We start from the raw sequence: 22,663 nt of genomic DNA on the forward strand, positions 1-22,663 counted from the left end.
TCCGGGTCTGGTGGCGTAATTTGCTACCCTACCATGGCTGCAGCAAGCTCAACAATAATGCACAGCATTGTTACCTAGCTGGGGAATATTTTCAGGTGCTGCATAATTTTATTGTGCATACTGTAGCCATGGTACATCAGCAATGTTCCACGATTATTATGATGGTAGTAGTTCTTACAACCTTATCAGCCTAAAATAGCAGCTTTTCACTTTCTGTTGGTTTTAGTACATGATGCAATAACGAGTCAAGCTTTGAATGGGAAAATTATCAAATCTCTTATTTAAAAAATTTTCTGAGCGAGATGCTAATGGTGTAATCTAAATAAATGATTTATGCAAAGCAGGCTTCACGGTTTCCCCCACAGTCCAAAGACGTGGAACAGGTGAATTGGGTTTGCTAAATTGTCCGTAGTGTATGAGTGTGTGAATGAGTGTGTGTTAATGTTTCCCTGTAATGGGTAGCAGCTGGAAGGGCATTCGCTGCGTAAAACATATGTTGAATAAGTTGGTGGTTCATTCCGCTGTGGTGACCCCAGATTAATAAAGGGACTAAGCCGAAAAGAAAATGAATGAATGCTAAGCTAAAAGTGCTCCTGCCAGACAGGGAGAGCAGCTGAACGGATTAAAAAATGTTAAAACTTAACTCTTTTAATTTAGGGGAGTTGTCTAATATCCAAAAAACATGGAGTGGTCCCCTAAGGCAAAAAAAAAAAAAAAAAAGACAGTGTCTTTTGAAGAGGTAGGCCTATCACTTCAGATACTGTAGCATCACCAATATCATTTAGTAACATATACTAATAGGTGTTATATATGTGCGTTAGATTAAATGTTGAAATAACTTGCCATATGTGGTTTTCCTCAAAAACTGTGCTTCGCTTTTAGGCTTTTTATAACTTCAATCAAACAAATTCATCTTACATTTCCCCAGGCAGCTCCTTGATCTTGATGGCTGAAAACTAATCTGATCTGCTATTTAAGTTCCGAGACCTCACAGAGCCAATGACATTCGTGGTACAATGAAGCTTATCTGGATTTAAAGAGAAACATTATGTGTTTATTTGTGTTAATAAAATAATCACTTCAGATAATTAAATAGATCAATTTCATGCTTATGAACATACACTCACTGGCCACTTTATTAGGCACACCTGTTCAACAGCTCTTCTAATCAATAATTTCTAATCAGCCAATCGCTTGGCAACAACTCAATGCATTTAGGCATGTATGGTGAAGACAATCTGCTGCAGTTTACACTGAGCATCAGTATGGGGAAAAAAGGTGATTTAAGTGACTTTGAACGTGGCATGGTTGTTGGTGCTAGACATGCTGGTCTTAGTATTTCAGAAACTGCTGATATACTGTGATTTTCACGCATAACCATCTCTAGATTTAGAGAGAATGGTCCGAAAAAGAGAAAATATCCCGTGATGGATCTATCCTGCCTTGTATCAACATTGCAGGCTGCTAGTGGAACCCAATTAAACCCATGCAGCAGTTGCTTTTGGTCCATTCAATCATTTTCTTTTCAGCTTAGTACCTTTATTAATCTTGGGCCACCACAGTGGAATGAACCGTTAACTTATCCAGGAAATGTTTTACGCAGTGGATGCCCTTCCAGCTGCAACCCATCACTGCATACACACATACACTACAGACAATTTAGCTTATCCGATTCACCTGAACCGCATGTCACGGGGAGAACATGCAATCTCCACACAGAAATTCCAACTGACCCAGCCGGAGCTCGAACTAGCAACCTTCTTGCTGTGAGGCAATTGCTGCGCCACCATACTGCGCATATTTTACCTATACATCAGAGTTGCTATACCTCGTTTTTATAGAGTAGGAGTGACAACACTATATATTTTATATCATAACTAAAGCAGAAAATACAAAACAATCAGTTTACATTCAGAGCTTTTATTTGGTTTGCTTCCTGGGACTGGATTCTTTCACAATATGAATCCAGCTCACACTCAAACCACTTTTACGGTACTTAAAGTAGCTCATACTGCACAAACATTGAAAAGCTTATTCAGCTTTCTTTCACAAAGTTTATTGACTGGAATAAATCCATACAGAAAAAAGTACATAAGACCAGGCACAGGATTAGAAATGCAAACATTCACTTATATAGAAATGGATAAAAAATAAAAACACAAGTATTTACATGTTGGAATTGTGCACTTCATAAATATGCTTCACCTAAATAAATCTTTTTGGCCATTTACAGTAGACACAACAGCACAAACCAGAAGAGTTATATAAACTTATCGATAACTTTAATAGACTTTCTTTTTTTCCAAAATATAAATAATATTTGTTGAACAGTTTTCAAAAATCGTGAGCATCAGTTGGTGTACAGTGAATGTATTTGGCAGTGAATGAAATCATTTTTGCATTGGCACTTTTTTGCCATACATATTGAATTTACAGAAGCAATCCTCAGTTTAACTGTGTAGTGCTGTTCCAAAACCAGGAAAAAAAATTAATTGACTGACTACATGACTCATGATTTACTGGAAAGCAAATGTTGTCATCACTTTTATTATCATCACTTTACATCAGAAAAAATAAAGAAAAAAGCAAACTGAGCTTTCGTGCAAAATTTTCGTGCAAAGGTTTTAAAGACAACACAATTTTGTATTTGAAATATGCATGCATTTAGGAACTTCATTAAATCTGAGAGATCATAGAAACTGTTTTGAGCAAAAACTGTCAAATGAATCGCCTCTGCCAGGATAGGTGCTTCAGTGCTAACAGTTTCAGATTGTTCAGTCGAGTTGTGACCCTTTTATTTTAGATTTAGTTTTTGAATACTATTGATCTTGTATTTAATTGAACTGTTAAATAATTAATTATTCAAATATTCTTACACAATGTTTCAGTTTTTATCATAATAGATTTTTTCATGAACATGATTTTAAAAGTGCCCTTATAATCTTTCATCAAAAAACATTTCTGACTTGCATTCCATCATGAAAGCTGGACAACAATCCATTGGGGTATATGCACACCTATTTTAATTTCAGTTAGCCAGCCACAATGCTTTTGGTTAATTGTCATCCTATACAAAATTGCTGGGTTAAAGATCTGATTTCTTTAAAAACAAAAAACAGCTATCATCACTGCCTGGCTGATATGATATTAAGTGGACCAAACAAGAAGCACTGCATTAAATTCTGTTTTTCAGTGCCATGTCTTTAAAATATGGAAATTAATTTTACCCCAGTATTTTCAAAGGTTTTTTTTTCACTAGCCTGCTGCTAATGACGGCACCTGTGTTTAAACGGTTTTTCATCTATATATTCATTTTTCGTCTACAACATCGGTGCATTATAGGGGAACCTTATAAAATTGAAAATAGTCACATAAAGCTTTCCCCGGAAGTTCATCATTGGCTGAAAAACACTAGCTGTGCATAGAGCCCACTGCCTGTCAGTCCCGAGATCGTATCATAGAGCCATCTCACTGATCACAACAGAGAAAAAAATGTTCACATTCTCTGTTTCATTGCAACTTTAAAGATGCCAAGAAGAGGCTTTGTTATTTCAGGTTATTTCTTGGTTGTATAATTCCTCGTAAAGCAGATGAACTGGGTAAAAGTGTTCAATCACATGTGAAACATTTTTGGGGTTTTGCGAAATTTTGATGTAAAATATAAAACGTGATTATTTGATCACCTTTTTCTCTCTCTTTTTTTTTTACATGAAAATGTTCCAAAATCAGACATTTTGTTTACACATGGGACGAGCAGGAGAAATTGTGTAATAATGAATCATAAAAAGCAAATGAAGGGAGTGATGATTTTCTAGAGCATAGAAGATTACATATAGGGAACTCCAAATTTTTCCACATAAATTCTCCTCCAAACTCTTGCCCTTCTTCCAGACCCACAGACAGACTGTCTCCCTGACAGGCCTACAGTGTCTTATCCTGTTTCTGCGGCTGAGGAAGGCTGAGGTGCAGCTCAGGATACACCAGGAAGCCAGTGAAAGTGATATACTTGGCGTGATTACTGTAAGCCCCAAACCCATCCCTCTGGTGGCTGTAAAGCCACACAGTGTCTCCATCTTGCAGAGACAACATCAGACTCTGGCTCTGCAGGGCCTTCTCAGTGTCACTGTCATCGTAGATCATGGTCTGTACCTCCAAATGATTCTTCATCAGCTTCACTGACAGGGTCTTATGGGGCAGCTTGCCAGCATTGAAGGAGAAGTAATAGGCCCCCGCTACTCTGCATTTGAAAACACCCGAGCTCAAGTTGAAGTCGTTGCCGATGTTGACGAACTCTGTGTCAAAGATGATGGGCTGGTGCTCAGGGTGTCCTTGATCCACACCTACAATGCTTTGCGTGCGGCCCACTGAAAATGCTGACCTTTGGTCATCGTCTTCCTCCTCTCCATCTCTGCTGTCCTCCTCTTTTACCTCCTCGTCCCGTCTCTCCTCCTTCATACGCACAGCAGTGTCTTTGGTAATTGTATTTTCTTGCTCAGATGGCAAGTGATCAGTGATTTTCGGGGGCTGGTGTGCACTGTCGTGTTCTTTGTGTGTGTGCTCTTGGTAGCCATACACATCAGGGTAGATCAGGTAACCGTTGAAGGTGGTGTAGTGGCCCGTGTTGCTGTAGATGGCGTATCGAGGGTCTCCATGAAGACGAAGCCAGACCGTGTCACCAAAATCAAGCTGCAGCATGGCGCTCTGGCTCTGCACTTTCCGCTCTTCTCCAGCGTTCTCGTCATACACGATCGCCTGAACCTCATTGCGGTTCTTCATTAGCATGACCGACAGGTCTCGCCGGGGGAACTTACCCACTGTGAAGGAGAAATAGTAGGCACCTGGAATCCTGCAGCGGAACAAGCCAGACTTTGGATCAAAGTCACTGCCGATGTTGACGTACACTTTGTCGAAAGTGACGACCATTTTCGGGCCTCCCTCCATGCTGCTGGTACGTGCCACCGAGAATGCAGACCGCAGCTCCACGGCGTCCGACATCCGGGAGAATGCCCATGCGCTAGTCATATGACTCAGCACACACAGCAGCAGGGGCCTGGCACCAGGCAGCATTGTAACTGTGGAGAGAGGAAGTAAAAAAACAAAACAGCTCTGTTTAATATCGTCAGCCGAAGCCGTTAACATGAACACAAAACTCTTTAGCGGAGTCTTATTTCAATGCTCCACTTTCACTTGAGCTCGCAAATGATAGCTGCTGCTCGTTACCAAAACATCAGCTCAAAAAAAAAAAGAGCAATCATTATGCATACAGGCGCCAGCGGGAGGTGGGATCAAAACAGAGCAGATCAGTGCCTTTAGTAGATACAGCAGGATGAGAGCTGTATTATCAGACCCTCTCTCTTTTCCCCTGAGATAAGCAGTAATAGGACACACACTGGATCAGCACATCACAGCCCAACACTGGAGGTGACAGAAATTTCAGACCTTTTCTGCACAGCATTCAAAGGGGTCCCAACCCCATACCCCAACACCAATCATTCAACCTCATCTACTCCAATCACAGCAAACAATACAAGAGGGCTACAAAATATTAAAAAGCATTTTATTTAAATCAGAAAATCCGCTGCACTGTGACCTCATTTTGCTGCGATTCATCGGACGGTTCCTATTAAATGGTATGAGAGACTAGAGTGGGTTGGATGGTGATCGTTATAAATTTGCAAACAAGTGCAAATGAGAGCAGGCTACATTCAGCACCTCATATTATGACGCAGATATCACCAGCCCTGCTCACGCACATCTACCAACCACTGGAGTGTGTGCCTGAGGGGAGAGCAGAGTATACGGGATATTACCAGGACACCTGGTGACTACTGTCAATACACACTGCTGTTAAATATTCTTCATAGCGTTTCTCCCTCTGTGAAACCAGTTCAACAAATTCACATTCAAAGAGGTTCATTATTGAGCATCACAGCCGGACTGCATCTGTTCCTGTTTTACTGCGTTTTACTGAAACAGTCGCCCACAGTAAACTGCAATGCTGTGTTTTCATATTTCTTTCTCCTTAATAGGCTTTAAACGCCACAATACACAGATTATCCTGTTGACAGTGCCGCCTGTATGAATGAAGACACGAAACCTTAAATCGGCTGCTTCCGTGGGATTTAATGATGGATGGAGCTCATCATCCCTCTGCCACAGTGATATGTGGACAAAAATAAAAAGGGAATGAAATGCAAAGAGGTTTTTGCTCTTAATGAGATCTCCTGAGATACCAGAGAAGTTGGACTTCTGTTGGATGGAACACTGAGCTAAGCCATGCTAAAAATAGAGTGCCCGCTCTCTCTGTTTTTGTAGAGTTTACGAATATTCATGCGAAACGCTTGAGTAAATCATGGAGCTAGTTGGATTAAGAGTTTACAAACATTTGATCATTTGAACAGCAATTAAACAATTGTTTAGCAAAATTTTACTGCTGATTGCATAATACCTTAACAAGTCATTTTGTAGAAAATATTAAGTAATGTAACCACTAACCAGACAGCTTAAGTAACGACAACAATATAATGTTTTCCTCCAGTTGTTTGATCTCTATTTTTAGCCGAGAGATGCTTTCATGAACACAGGGGAGGGAGACATCAATATTTGTCAATCCTTTCTTGTGTTTCCAGCTACACCTTTTTCTACAACTAATGCTGAACTGTACCATTTCCTCAGAGAATGCATGAAGTAAAACCTTCTGCTCAGCAAAGCAAAAACACAAAATGTCTACATGTAAGAGCTACGTCTAAAAAATCCCTACAAGTGATTTTTAATGAATTGAAACACCTTAGCTGGCTATAGGCTTTGTTAAAATGTGTCTAAAATTGATTCGAAATCTAAAATGACCTATGCAGATCAACTGCTTGCGCATTAATTAACACTTAGTCTTGTATCTTCATTCCTGTTGCACTTAAATGACTGCCTACTCTCCACAAAATGAATGGATTTGATTGATCACTGTCCTCTATGCAAATATAACCCACTTCTCTGATGATGCTAATGGCCATGCAGTGAAATCTTCTGTTCTCTCTTCACTCTCATGTTAATTAGCTTTTAATATTTTGCATCTCATTCAAAATGGCTCTCTTAGGGAATTTTCACACCAAGACAAATATTTTAATTTGAACGAAGATCTATTAATGTACCCTTTTTAGACTGACATGGAAATTCATACTGTCATAGCCGATTTTCTCCCCCAGAGAAAAGTTGTAATTTCTGATCCATTGCAACTTGAAGAAAATTAATTTTGTGCTTATGGTCATGTTCCCATACATGCTGCTGTTACATAAAACTATGACTAGGGCAGCAGACGGGGACAGGGAGTACTGAAGAGATGACGTCAAACCCCAGAAGACCACTGATTTCCACCTGAGATCTTCCTGTGGGGTTCATAATAGGGAGAATTTAAGTTTAAAACCATAACTTTACAATGTATTTACACGTGCACAAATGAAAAGACGGTCATTTTTTTGCAGCTGTTTTGTTTAGCAAAAGTTGTTTACCAAAGATACAAACAAAAGACAAAAAAAAAAATGTTAGTGAAGGCACCAGTGGTGAATTAAGTCTTTCTTCTGATGGTTTTAATGCCATTGCCTATAACGTTCTACAGTAGCATAACCTCTTTTCCATAGTAACGAATGTGTGCTGCCACGATGGACTAATGTCCTTTTTATTGCTGTATAAACTCTGTTATAAAAAGGTATGTTTTACATGCTATACCAAAAACTAGAGGTGCACAATATTTCGATATCGTAATATACAGTTAAAATCAGAATTATTAGCCCCCCTTTGAATTTTTTTCTGCTTTTAAATATTTCCAAATGATGTTTAACAGAGCAAGGACATTTTCACAGTATTTCTGATAAGATTTTTTCTCCTAAACAAAGTCTTATTTGTTTTATTTTGGCAAGAATAAAATCAGTTATTATTTTTTTAAACATCATTTAAAGGTCAAAATTATTAGCCCCTTTAAGCTATAAATTTTTTTTCCTATAGTCTACAGAACATACCATCATTATACAATAACTTGCCTAATTACCCTAACCTGCCTTTAAATGTCACTTTAAGCTGTATAGAAGTGTCTTGAAAAATATCTGGTCAAATATTATTTACTGTCATCATGGCAAAGATAAAATAATTCAGATATTATAAATGAGAAACTATTGTTTAGAAATGTGTTAAAAATACTTCTCTCAGTTAAACAAAAATTAGGGGAAATAATAAAATTGGGCAAATAATGCAGGGGGGCAAATAATTCTGACTTAAACTGTACGTATCTACAATAGTCACATTGCAGGATGTCCAATGTTGAGTTAGGATTATAGTTGTCCAGGATCCACAATTTAGAATACAGGAGATATATGGGATCAATGCAGAGTTAATAATAATAATAAAAAAGTGGTAGTTTTTAACTTGGATTTGTTTTTCAGTCATGTGAGAGCATTTGATTTAACTTTTTATACTATAAAGACATATGTGCTGTTATTTAACATTTGATTAATCGATTTTTGTTCACCTGAATACTGGTAAACTCCACAGAGAACCACAAAGTACTGTTTATTCCATTTGTGTCTTTGCTCTGCTGTATTAATTTATGCTTGTAATTTGTTTGTTATCTATTATGCAGATGCACTCCCATACAAAATCATTCCAATCAATGTAAAATTATGAATTGTTTCCAAACAGAGAAATACAAGCCATCTGTTATTGTATCGCAATATATATATATGGCAGAAAAGCTAAATATTGCAATATCAGATTTTCCTTATCATGCAGCCCTACCTAAAACCAACAAGAGAAAACATGCATTGATTGCAGCACTAAAGTGAAAAGAAGTTATATATATGCTCTAATTATTTTGAGCACAAACCTTCTAAATGTCTCCCCAATTGGGAGCTGCATGTAGGACATGAGTGCCCATCTGTTTACCGTGTAGTTAACCTCAGGCTGTTTCATCTCATCCACCCACTCATTACACTTTGACAGGTGAGATATGCTTATATGTGTGTTTTAAATATAAATGTAAATAAGTTTAAAGTTACATTATGGGATCACATAATCAGAATGTAAACGACAGAAAAAAGCATATTAGGGGTAAGTTTCAGGTTAAGACAAGGTGGACAGCAGAAGAACGTTATGTGTATCAGGAGACTTTTGCTTTTCTAAACACACCACCTTTTGTCAAGAGAGTGATTTATTTTCATTTTCAATCAGACTGTCTAATATGTTTAATGCACTGGTCTGAATACACACTGCATGGAAAGATTTGACCAAATATTTATTAATATTAAATATTAATATTCAGTATTTGTCTGGTTGCCAAAAGTCAATGCTGGCATAAATAGTTAAAGTAACCTTGCATGCCGGAAACAACAAGATGCATTTATAGTTCTCTGAATTGCACTTTTATGTGTACACTCACCGGCCACTTTATTAGGTACACCTGTCCAACTGCTTGTTAATGCAAATTTCTAATCAACTGAAAACATGGCAGCAACTCAATGCATTTAAGCATGTAGACATGGACAAGATGATTTGCTGCAGTTTAAACTGAGCATCAGAATGAAGAAGAAAGGTGATTTAAGTGACTTCGAATGTAGCATGGTTGTTTGTGCCAGATGGGCTGGTCTGAGTATTTCAGAAACTGCTGATCTACTGAGATTTTCACGCACAACATCTCTAGGGTTTCCAAAGAATAGTTCGGAAAAGATAAAATATCTAGTGAGTAGCAGTTCTGTGGGTACAATTGCCTTGTGGATGCCAGAGGTTGAGGAGAATGGCCAGACTATGTCAAGCTGACAGAAAGACAACATTAACTCAAATAACCACTCGTTACAATCGAGGTGTGCAGAAAAACATCTCTGAACACACAACACGTCCAACCTTGAGGCAGATGGGCTACAGCAGCAGAAGACCACACTGGGTGTCAATCCTGTCAACTAAGAACAGGAAATTGAGGCTACAATTTGCACAGCAAATGTACCAAAATTGGACAATAGAAGATTGGAAAAACGTTGCCTGGTCTGATGAGTCTCGATTCCTGCTGCAAAATTCATATGGCAGGGTCAGAATTTAGTGTTAACAACATGAAAGCATAGATCCATCCTGCTTTGTATCAACAGTTCAGGCTGGTGGTTTGTGGTGTAATGTTGTGGGGGATATTTTCTTGGCACACTTTGGGCCCATTAGTACCAGTTGAGCATCATGTCAATGCCACAGCCTACCCGAGTATTGTTGCTGACCATTTCCATCCCTTTATGATCACAGTGTACCCATCTTCTGATGGCTACTTTCAGCAGCATAACATGCCTTGTCTTAAATCATTTCAGACTGGTGTATTGAACATGAAAATTAGTACACTGTACTCAAATGGCCTCCACATTCACAAGTTCTCAATTCAATAGAGCACCTTTGGGATGTAGTGAAGTGGGAGATTTGCAGCATGCATGTTCAGTCGACAAATCTGCAGTGACTGCGCGATGCTATCAAGTCAATATGAACCAAAACCTCTGAGAAATATTTCCTGTACCTTGTTGAATTTATGTACGGGAACGAAGCATAGGATTAAAGCAGTTCTGAAGACAAGAAAAAAAAGGTCCAAACCGGTACTAGTAAGGTGTACCTTATAAAGTGGCCGGTGAGTGTATATTCAAGCTTCTTTGACTTTTCATGATAATACAATTAGAAAGAACTGTATTATACTATAAACAATTTGTAGATTCACAGTACTATTTTAATTAAATTCATCTTCCTCTACGACATATTATACTGGACAATAATAGGTCCCCTCCTGCAATCTGTCACTCACACTAAATAGCAGCAATTAGTAAACAGCAATGATCCAGTCATCCAATCAGTTCCACACCAAGACACACATACATTGTTTCTTACTCTTTATTGTTTCTTGATTTTCACCCATGTTCATCCCAATAGAGAAAACCCCTATTTCCACTTCATGCAATCTTTAAGATACAAGTGACATGAACACCTCATTTTCATCACAGAGACTTTAGTTATAGCACTAGTTTGTAAATACACGCAGAGGCACCAAAAGACATTTCTCCACAGACTAGACCTCTCACAACAAATATTTCTTGTAGTGTAATATATTGTAACAGAACTTCTTTTTCGATACCTGTAAGTGATATTGTCATTTTAAGTCACTGAATAGTGATTATACAACAGCATTATAATGCACAGATTTATTTATTTATTTAGATTCTGTAATATGATATAAAAAATAATAAAATTGTAGAATGTAAATCGTTTTTACGTTATTGGTGAATGTGTGAAATTTTGAACTGTCACATTTATGGAAATGGAAGTAATTTGGACAATTTTCATCCACACGTCAGTAGTTTTCATGAAATTGTGAAAATTCACCATTTCTACACCTGTAAGTAATCGTTGAATGTAAAAGAGTTAACTGAGCTCACTGACATCACCATCAGAGATCAGAGACTACTAAGACTTTAGTGGCATTCATTTAATTCTAAACATGATTGGCGATGCGGCAGCATGGTGGCGCAGTGGTTAGCCCTGTCGCCTCAAAGCAAGAAGGTCGCTGGTTTGAGTCCCGATCACTGCTAATTGGCATTTCTTTGAGGAGTTTGCAAGTTGTCCCCATGTTTGTGTGGGTTTCCTCCATGTGCTCCAGTTTCCCCCACAGTCCAAAGACATGCACTATAAGTGGACAGAATGAACTTAACTGGCCATAGTGTATGAGTGTGCGTGAATGCAAGAGTGTACAGTTGTTTCCCAGTACTGGGTTGCAGCTGATAGGGCATCTGCTATGTAAAACATATCCCAGAATAGTTGGTGGTTCATTCCACTGTGGCAACCCCTGATAAATAGGGTAAGCCGAAGGAAAATGAATGTCAGGGCGATGTATTGCATCAACATATAGATTACTGCTACAGACCTACCACGGACAGACACTATGCGGCCAACAGAACTCATAAAGCTTCTGCTGACAGAGCAGATGCATTACTGATAATGGTGAGTATAATATCACAGGAAACACTAGCATCCATCAACAAGAGCAAGAAGCAAAAATGGGATTGCAGGTAAACGGGAATGGACACACTCGGCCTCAGTTTGCTAGTGAAACTCCACTCAGCGTGTGAGGGCCAGCGTGTTTGACATGACTGTGGTGTTTAATGAGAATCTGTGGAGTATCGGCAGACGGTAAAGAGCGCAGAGCTTGTGAGCGTGTGCTCCAGGGCCCAGTTATCTCTCTCTCTCTCTCTCACTTTCCCTAACAGCCTTTGGTACCACGCTCTGATACTGCCACTTTCACTGAACCATTCAGCCAAATCCGAACACACACACCCTCTATTCTGACAGCGCACTCGAAACTCACAGACAAAGGGTAGGATAGAGGTACTGGAGATGAGGGAAGAAAAGGATACGGTTTTAAGTGTCAAAAGAAGAAGCACAACAGAAGACAGATGAAAAACAAGTGAGGAGCTGTTTAAATATTGTGACGATGACAGTCACAACTCTGTGTGCGTAATGAGGGCTTGAACCCGACAGCTGGCGTCTCCTGAAACTCCCAGCGATAGACGTAATCAGTCATTCCCCGCACTTACAGCATTCCATTAGACTACTAAGTGGTTGTAAATTGAACTAGTATCAATTTGAATATTTTTCATGCTTGAGTATTTCATTGTGTAATCTGCAGCAGATGAATTAAATAAAGTTGTGTAACGGCGCTGCTCTCCTGCTGCCCTATTTGTCTGTGTATCTGTGTGTGTGTGTGTGCGTAAATCTGTCATCTGTGACATGGGTAATGACCCAGCGTACCAACAACCTGCTGCCAATAAAAACAAAACAACACCTCTTCTGTCAGACTACGGCAAAATGCGTCATGCACGAGGTATTGTTAAAATACACGTACATAATAACACGTCTCGCTGCATCTCAATGCAACAAGCAAAAAAAATACTGCATTTAAAATGGTAAACAATTATTTACAGTAATTATGCTGTTTACATCAGATAATAATGTAAACACAGTAACATCAGGGATGTGTGCATCCAATTAAACATGTTGTGGTTATGATTTAAGCATAATTAGCGTTTCATTTACAATGATCCCTGCACAGATTTGACTGATGCTGTGAATGCAAGCGCATACACTCAGTGTCTGAACCGTGCCATGGAAATGTGCAATACTCCATCCGCTATCTTAACCTACATGCCAAGATCTATAAATAGATAAACCGTTTTATTAGGAAGCCATCTAGTCATTCCATACAATTTTAATGAGTTTATCTGCGTAAATATTCACTTTGACCGGACAGCAGGCAGCTTCTGATTCGGCACGCACACATATGCGCAAGCTGAATGGGCTTTTAGAGTCTTCGGGGAAATCTCCCTGGCAGTGCAGATCCGTATCAGATCACTATCAGCACAAAGAGCCTCTCTCTGTCTCTCCCTTGCTCACGCTGTCCCGAGGTGATGTAGATATGAGTGAAGAAAGCGTACGACCTGGCTTTGTCGCTATCAACCCCACGTGTGCTGTTTTCAAAGCATTCAGCCAGAGAGGTTTACCTCGGTTGCAGTTCTGCTCTCTGCTGCGTTCAGCAATCGCAACGTCAGCATCAGAGAGAACCGGAGAGCATCATCACAGAAGTAGATCAATTCCCATTATCTCATACCAGCGGAAAAATGTGAGCGGTGGCATTACGGCACAGAGAGGTACAAGAGCGATCAGGCAAGTTTGCACCTCTGAGAGTGTTTACGCCGATCAGATAAAAGACGAATACAAAGCACTGGGCTGGATCGCCACTGCATCACAAGACAGAAAGAGATAAAGAAAGCTGGTCCTCGTGCTGTTCTTCTTACCTGTGTGTTTAGATCTGCAGGAAGCGCTCTTGAAGTTCTCTCAGAGGTCTGAATGGAGGAGTGCCTCTTTCTCTTTTTCTTTCTCGCCCTTTATTCTTTTCTTCTCTCTTGCTTCCTCTGTGTGTCAGCTCTCAACCTGCTGCTGATGTCTGGTGCAGCACACACCCACACATTCAAGCGCGCACACTCACACACACACACTCTCCAATACAGTCATTGGAGGATTTAAGAGCAATCGGGGTGCTGCAAGCTGATTGGGGGGCTCTGGAGCAGACGAATGAACAGCCGTTCTACAAGGTCTATCAATAGGGAGACTCCGGGGGGTTTTGCCTGTGTGTTTATCTGTTTAAGAGAGAGAAAAACATGATGCATGATCTCTTATGATCTTATTACGTCAACATGCATGCGCTTTGTCAATATGAGCACAGCTGGTTTCAGTAGTCCCACATATGCCAGTGTGTTTATCACAAGATCCAATGGCAATGGCACAGTAATAGACGCAGGCTTTGGTTTTGCCACAACAATTGTGGTAATTTCACACCTCTGCACATAATCATAGTCATTACCTTAGAGTCCCACAGGAGAGACATTTTACACAGATGCATTTCTTAGGTCTTGTTGGTTAACGCATTAACAATAAGAAAGCCTTTTGATTTAGTGTTTATAAATATTTGTTTCCTTTATTATTTTATTTTATTATTTTATTTAAGTGTGCCTGTTGATTATTGGTTAAAGTTCAAGAGTATTACATAATATTAAAATCTACATATGCGTCAGTTAATTTTGTGTTACTAAATGTTTAATTTAACACTAGGCAAGAAAAAAAAAAGATAGGATATTGAATTATTAGATTAAATTTGTAAGTCCTAGCTGCCTCACCACCTTATTGGTGCATCGTTTTACTAATGATTGAACCATCCAGTGGTCATTATTCCGGGCAACACGGTCGTTCGGTGATTAGCACTTTTGCCTCAAAGCAAGAAGGTCACTGGTTTGAGTCCCGGCTACGCCAGTTGGCATTTCTGTGTGGAGTTTGCATGTTCTCCCAGTGTTTGTCTTGGTTTCAAGTTCAAAGACATGTGCTACAGGTGAATTAGGTACACTACATTGGCAGTAGTGTATGAGAGTGTGTGAATGAGTGTGTATGGATGTTTCCCAGTACTGGGTTGCAGCTGGAGGGGCATCATCAGTGTAAAACCTATGCTGGAATATTTGGCGGTTCATTTCACTAAGGGAATAAGCTAAAGGAAACTGGATGAATGATGCCTCATTCACACTAGCAGCGAATCTGTAGCTGCCTGAGGGTGGCGACGTGCTGCAAACGCAGGGCTGTGTGGGTCTACAGCACTGAGAAAACAACTGGCCTCTGAGCGGGCTGAGAGAGAATCCCATGAGCTCTACTGCTGCTCCTATTGGCTGTCAGTCAAGAAAGTAGCTCTTCATTTGCATAAAGTTGAAGGACTCTCAATTTGTTGCATCGCTAGACACGCCCACCTGGTCGCCTCATTTACACTTCGAGCGACTCACAGCGGCAAAGCGACCATTAATTTCAATGGAGAGTGAGCTACTTCCAACGACCTCTGTCTATGCAAGCGACAGCGACCGCTGGTGACTAGGTGGGCATATCTATCGATGCGACAAAGTAGAGAATTCTTCAAGTTTTGACTTTATTAAAGCGACACCCGTAGAGCTACACAGACCTGCGTTTGCAGCAGGTCGCCACACAGAGCATCAGGCAACTACAAAGTTGCTGCTAGTGTGAATGAGGCATCATTCATCCACTTTCCTTTGGCTTATTCCCTTAGTGTGTGAATGAATGGTTATTGTTCTATTAGTCCAGATTTCATTGATTTCTTTATTCATCCATTCCTTCTTTTTTCCATCTTAATCCCTTTATTAATCTGGGGTCACTACAGACGAATGAACCACCAACTTATCCAGCAAACATGTTTTATGCAGCGGATGCCCTTCCAACAGCAACCCATCACTGGGAAACATCCATACACACCCATACACTACGGACAATTTAGCTTACCCAATTCACCAGTACAGCATGTCTTTGGACTTGTGGGGGAAACCACAGCACCCAGAGGAAACCCATGCGAACTCCACACAGAAATGCCAACTGACCCAGCCAGAGCTCGAACCAGCTACCTTCTTGCTGTGAGGCAATTGCGCCACCATGCTTCCCTGATCTCTGTTTCTAATTTCAGAACATTAGCTTGTAAAATTGAGTCATTGATCATTACTGTGTTTGTTTCTGCCTTTGTGTGACAAAGAGAGAGACCAAGAGAACCTGCGCACCATAAAAAATAAAACATAAATTGTGAGGATTGATTCGAGAGCTATGGGAACGGAGTGAGGCTGGTGGTGCGGGTGATAATGAGTGTCAGGCTGTGCACCACACCGGTCTTATATCCCACGGAGAAGCTCCAGAAGGATAAAAGGAGGTGCAACGACAGAGGAAGATGAGAGAGGATCAGGCATGAAAAACATGATGTGTGTTGTGAAATGATTTACCTGTTAAATTTTGATTATTGTTATTTTTTGATTAACAAAAATTTCTTTTGATTTATTGATTTTTTTAAATTGATTTATTTTATAAAAAGTGTAAAACGTTTTTCTTTTATCCAAATAAATACAGTTACAGTGAGCAAAAATGGTAATATTTTGTGAATTTATACAGATGTTTAATATAATACTTTAAATGATCAGTGTTTTTTAGGATTGAGATAATTTGGCAATATGCATTGATCTCTAACGAAGTCAAGAAGACCTGTCTGCCAAGCTACATTAATTCTTTCCTTCTGTCTCACCAATGTGCAACAGATGCAAGATAGCAGAGGGCATGGTTGCTCACGCCTTTAGGCTCTGTCCCTTACTGAATAGATTTTGGACAAAAATATTTGACTGACCTTTTCCACCAGATGCTGAACTTGCTTGGTCTCTCACAAAATACACCTTTTCAACCTCAAACAATACAAAAGTATTTAAAGCTGTCACGTTCATCAGCAATCTAAAGCACCATAGATCGTTGGGATACACACAGATCACATAGGACTACAAATCTGCGGGTTTTTGTACTACAGATCCTAGTCATGCAACACACACACTCACCTACTCCAAGTCACCATTGATTAGACACTCACAGCTGAAGCTGCTTTTGGACTGATCACTGCACTCAGCTGTTGCTGAGTCTTGTTATCTGTTAGACATAACGTGTTATCTTTGTCTTGCTTTGCTGTGTTTTTGACCCTCGCCTTGCCTTGTTTAAGTTGTCCGCTGCCTGCCTTGTGACTATCTGCATGTTATTTTGACCACGACTCCGGATTGCCCTTGCCCTCTGTTTGCTCCTGTGTTGATCATTGCTTGCCTGACCATCTCTATCTCAATAAACCTACATTTGGATCCGCACCCCTGTTGTCAGTGTCACATCCCTGGTTACAAACGCAAGGCTTGATTGTAGCTAAAAGACTAGTGCTTAACAATTGGAAATCACCTTAATCCCCCTCATTCCAGAACTGGATTTCGAACATGATATCTGTTATTCAGATCGAGAGACTTCGATTTTTAAGGAATTGCTCCATAAGAAATATTTTGTCTAATTGGGGTCAATTTCCTGACTTATTTGACAAATCTATAACTCATAAGCAAACCATATATATATACCGGTCACTATTGTTGCCATCAACATGTTTACTCCAATTGACCACACAAAAAAGTTAATAATTTTTCATTCATGTATTACAATTTGACATCTTAAAGATAATATGTACAATATATATATTCTTATAATATTTCAGCTCAAAACTGGATTAAAAATTTAACAAGCTGACTAAGCATATCCACAGCTAAAAATCAGTTTATAAAGGCCTTCATAGTAATTTGATCCCAGTCCTGCTATGGACGCTAGCTAAACTTCATGAAGCTTAAATTCTGAATAACTATTAAACATTATTTAAAGAGACAGCTGATTCAACAGTAAAGCCTAGTGTACTTATTGTTTTTAATAAATAATAAACATTATTTATATTATACATTTTCACGGTGCTCCTAAAATTCTTTGATGTGCTCCTAAATTTTTCAACTTAGTAGCAGATGTGCTCCTTCTTAAAAAAGTGAGCATCAAGCCCTGGTATAAAACCATATATATTAAGCCTTAAAATAAAGTTATAAAGAAAAAGAAGACCTGTCTGGAACCACTTGATCTGTGCATTTACTGGAAAAGGAATGAAAACTCTTTGGGGATTCTCAGTTGAACAGAATCAAGTATAACCAAGAGTAATACAACTTAGGTATTTAACTTTCTACTATACTGTGAAGCAATAGCATTTATTTTGATGATTTGAATTTGAACACAAATGGCTTGTTTTGCCCTCTGTGTCTGTTTCTGTGTCTTTCTCTTTCACTCTCTCTCTCTGCAGGCACCATATGGACTGGGTCTATGTTCCTGTTTGCAGCAGTGCCCCCCCCATCCTCCCCATCCTGATCGTTCTGGCACTGAACAGATTAATCTGTTTCCATAACACTCATTCTGCTCCTCTCTCATTGTTTGCTAGGATGATTGCTTGTATCTACTCTGGAAAATGAGCATTTGGGACGATAATAGCTATATTTAGTTATTATACAGTAGGGTCTTCTTGCGTAATTGATTTGAAGGTGTTCATTCGGATGTGAAATTGAATCGCTCGCTTTTAAAGTGCAAAAGGCCGCCGCAGTCTGGAGGATTTCTATGACTTTCACATGGGTCATGTGGTAAGATGAGCTCTCGCTCTCGTTCCCACTCCTCCTGTGACTCAGTGCTGCTTGAAATGAGCATCTGAAGAAAACAGGTGGCTCAAACCCGTCCTCAAGCAGACTCGGCCGTGAAGACTAAACTGAAATGCTATTATGATGAAAGACTCTTTTCTGAACTTCAGTCGCAGCCACTTTAAAGCTCCTCAGCCATCGAGGCTGGCCAGTCTGAGCTCTTAATTGAACCCATTCGCTGGAGCAGGTGTTTATACAGCGATATCATTCTAACTGTCAAACTAGAATCATTCCCCTTTATTATTTCCCCTTCCGAATTGATCTGTGAGCTACACTGACAATATTGTCCTAATGTAAACTGCACTGATGAATCATTTTTGCTTAATTAATGTGTCATTATACATTGGCCTAATACAAACAGAAGTGGTACAGAAAAGGGTGTTCATTTGTAGATTTGACACTCCCTTTAAACAAACAGATATGCCCACATTTTGTAATACAGAAACTAAAATAGTTAATTAAATTGGTAATCATAAACATATTTTGCTTGCAATACCTACAACCGCAGAGCACAAACCAAAGCCAAGCTCTAAGTTTCCCTTTCCCAAACTAAGGGAGATTTAGATGTTGCAGACGAATAGTGATGGGTCGTTCATGAACGATTCGTTAATTTTGAACGAATCTTTAATATGACTCGGGAACTACGAGTCCTCTCAGGGAGTGATTTGTTCATCCACGCGTGCGCACATTTGTGCAGGTAGTATCATTGATTCCAAGTCTTCATCACATTGGCAGAAGCCAATCATATGCGTTTAGAGCCGGAAAAAGAATTGATCCGCTCACCTCTCGAGTCCTCTATCGGGTTTGACACACTCGTTCATCACGAGCCAATCATACGCGTTTAGAGCCGGAAAATAATTGAACCGCTCACCTCTCGACTCCTCGGATTTGAGTCATTCTGTCACGTGATGAACGAACGATCATGGCTCCTATCGGCTTAGACTGTGCATTGATTAAGATTATATGTGACTGTCAGTGTAACGTGAATGAACCCCTGACATTTGAAGACATGAAGAGGTGAGCTGAGCAAAGAGACAACAATACCTTCATAGACAAAAGAGCAGGTAAACACTGAATTATTATTTTCTACTTCTTTTAGTATTCTATTTATGACTTATTTGTTGTGCAATCAACCTTTTGGGCTAGTTGTACATGTGTTTGGAAGCAATTTGTAACATTTTAATAACATTTTGGCAAATTGAACCAAATGAACGAAATGACTCGAAAAAAGATTTGTTCATCTTGATGAACGAGACTCAAAGATCCGAGTCAGTAAAATGATCCGAACTTCCCATCACTACGGACGAATTGTTATAAGGATGAGGTAAGAAGCCATTTATACTTGTCTTGGTAGTAATTGACATGACAAACAGACAAACTCTTCCAGAATGTCATTCAGTTAAACTGTCTACATAAAAAAAGTTGGAGCAGAAGTCCCATAATGCAATTCAAAACACTTAAAAAGCTACTAAAATAAAATGTTTTGTGAAAATCTGCAGTCATAGAACTGTTAATTAACAGATTTGTTTTACAGTGTATAAACCAGGGGTGGCCAACCTTGTTCCTGGAGAGCCACTTTCCTGCAGATTTCAGTTGCTACCCATTTCAAACACACCTGGCTGTAATTATAATGTGGTGTTCAGGGCCTAATTAATTGGTTCAGGTGTGTTTGATATGGGTAGCCACTGAAATCTGCAGGAAGGTGGCTCTCCAGGAACAGGGTTGGCCACCTCTGGTATAAACCATCACTTCCAGCGAACTGTATGGCAATTATGACTTCACACTTGACCAGCCTGTTGGAAAGCTTGAGCATGAAGACATCCTTTGAGCTTCAATGTCACTTTCATGTGCACTTCACAATACGCTTATAGAACTTAATACTTCCAACAGGTGTTGGAACAGGCAGATCAATGAACTTCAAAGTTCAGAGTTATCAAATATTGCTGCTGTTGGACAACAAAATGTACTTTTGAGGCTTTTAAAGCAAGTTGTTTAGATTGCATCTATGCAGTTAATTTATAAAAATAGTGCCTATTTAAAAATATTTATAATTTCTGAGTAGGGTTGTAACAATATACCGGTATGACGGTTTACCACGATTTGAACGTGCACGATTATCATACTATGAACAATTGCATATCATCGGTTTTAACCCTTAAAGACCGAGACAGCCGCCCGCGGCTAAAAATAAGTATTGCTCTTAAATGTTTAATAACTTTTGATCCGCTGATCCGATTCATACAATTCAAAGATTGGCATAAAGAAGAGAATCTCAGCTTTCCAGTGCTGTATCACATGTTACGTCATCAAAATTTGACAACGCTGATTTGACAAAGAAACGCTCGTCACTGTGTCTCCGGACAAATCAGACATGATACATTGATGCATTGTCCCTCCTCCATGCCCAGATTGGTTCAAACTCGCTATATCACAACCAATAAGCATAGGTTTCACTTTTGTTTGTGGACCAACACTGAGCTTTTTGAACAACACGGAATGAGAGATAGGCATACATTTCTGCGCGGCTAAATAAAACGCAAAAAAAAAAAAAGTTTTGCATGAAATAATTCTCATACTAAGTACTTTTGCATGCACAGCAGCACAGAAACATGACAAAACAGTGACACAGCAAAGACGAACGGCTGCTCTTGCTGTTTTCAAAAGACACAAATGAAGGTGTAGCTGTTTGTCTGCATTGCAGACAACCACATCCAAATCCATATCCACAGACAACCATATCCATGCTGGCACATAAAACCTAAGGATGTTCCATATTGAATCTAGTTTCGTTATGTAACTATTTATAGTATAGTAAATATTTATATCTATTTTTTTACTGAGGATTTGCACCATGTTTATTTGGACTTTGACACATTATTTATTATTTTTTTATTTGTTCATTGTACAAGTGGACACATTCTCTCACCTCAGCGGTCAAGATTAAGTCCTGAAAATCTCAACATGCTTACATTTCTTCATCACAACCTAGACTGAAAAAAACAATGCTTTAAATACATGTTTACAGCCATAAACTTGGTATTGCACTTTTGGTCTCCCATTTATCCTGCTTATAAGGAAGGACAGTTTAAGTTTATTTTTGTCTAATCTTAAAAGACCCTGCTTGTTTATTCCTTCTAATTTAATTTATTAAAATGGGAGATTTTTCAGTTTATTTTTTTATAAAAGACTTCTATAGTTCTATTAAAATGGTTCTTTCAAAAGTTTGTTGAAATAAAACCTTTGTTCAGTCAGAAAACGTGTTCTTATTCTTTTCAGGGTCTTTGCTATGAGAATTACTATTTAATACCGTATACCGCGAAACCGTCAAACCGTGGTATTGTTTTAGACGATTATCATACCGTAAAAAATTCATACCATTACAACCCTATTTCTGAGATACAGCACGTCAGCATCCATAAGTCCGTCATGCTGAGCAAAGCATAAATGGTTGACGTTCCGCCACAAGATAACAGAGATCAACAGAGATCGCATAATAAGCCCTTAGAGGAGAAAAACTCAAACTACACATCATTTCAAACTACAGCTGATCAAATCATTATTAAACTGGTAAGTGGAAGTTGGTCTCCCTCTTTTGTATGTTGTAGTGCTGTATTTATACCATAATCTGGTAGTGTCTGCTTTGCTTTGGCTTTTTTGGGCTTAATTATTGTGATATGTCAATTACAACAGAGAAAAACTGGGAAATGTCTCTAGACAGCTTTATAATCTTAAAATGTGAGCAGAATCACCGGTTTTGTCATAACTTTAGACATTAAACTAGAGAATCATTCAAATACTAGCTCTAAGTGACGTTGGTGAAGTAGTAATGGCTTCTGCTGTTCTGACGTCAGCTGCAAATGTGTATGAACGCTGAAGAAAGTCGTTCCTCATACAAAAGAATTTTGAGATTCTTCATGTTTGCTTTTCTTTTTTATGTACACCATTATGCCATTAAACTGTTGTATAAACGCAATATCACACTCGTAGCAGTGCAATATGGCTGTTTA

At 39.1% G+C, this 22,663-nt stretch overlaps 1 protein-coding gene across 1 annotated transcript; it reads right to left on the bottom strand.

The window, feature by feature from the left end:
* Positions 1 to 1,907: 1,907 nt before the first annotated feature.
* On the bottom strand, positions 1,908 to 14,042 carry c1qtnf4 (C1q and TNF related 4). The gene is made up of 2 exons (NM_001017702.2): positions 13,848 to 14,042; positions 1,908 to 5,072 (listed from the first exon to the last, which is right to left on the bottom strand). The coding sequence occupies exon 2, from the start codon at positions 5,065 to 5,067 to the stop codon at positions 3,922 to 3,924; it is 1,146 nt and encodes a 381-aa protein (NP_001017702.2). The 5' UTR covers positions 5,068 to 5,072; positions 13,848 to 14,042; the 3' UTR covers positions 1,908 to 3,921.
* Between the last annotated feature and the right edge of the window lie 8,621 nt (positions 14,043 to 22,663).

This window comes from Danio rerio, chromosome 7 (assembly GCF_052040795.2).
Source record: "Danio rerio strain M-AB ecotype USA chromosome 7, GRCz13ab, whole genome shotgun sequence".
Taxonomy (NCBI): domain Eukaryota; kingdom Metazoa; phylum Chordata; class Actinopteri; order Cypriniformes; family Danionidae; genus Danio; species Danio rerio.

Coding starts and splice junctions, on each gene's coding strand:
- c1qtnf4 (NM_001017702.2), bottom strand. CDS start 5,067: ATGCTGCCTGGTGCCAGGCCCCTGCTGCTGTGTGTGCTGAGTCATATG.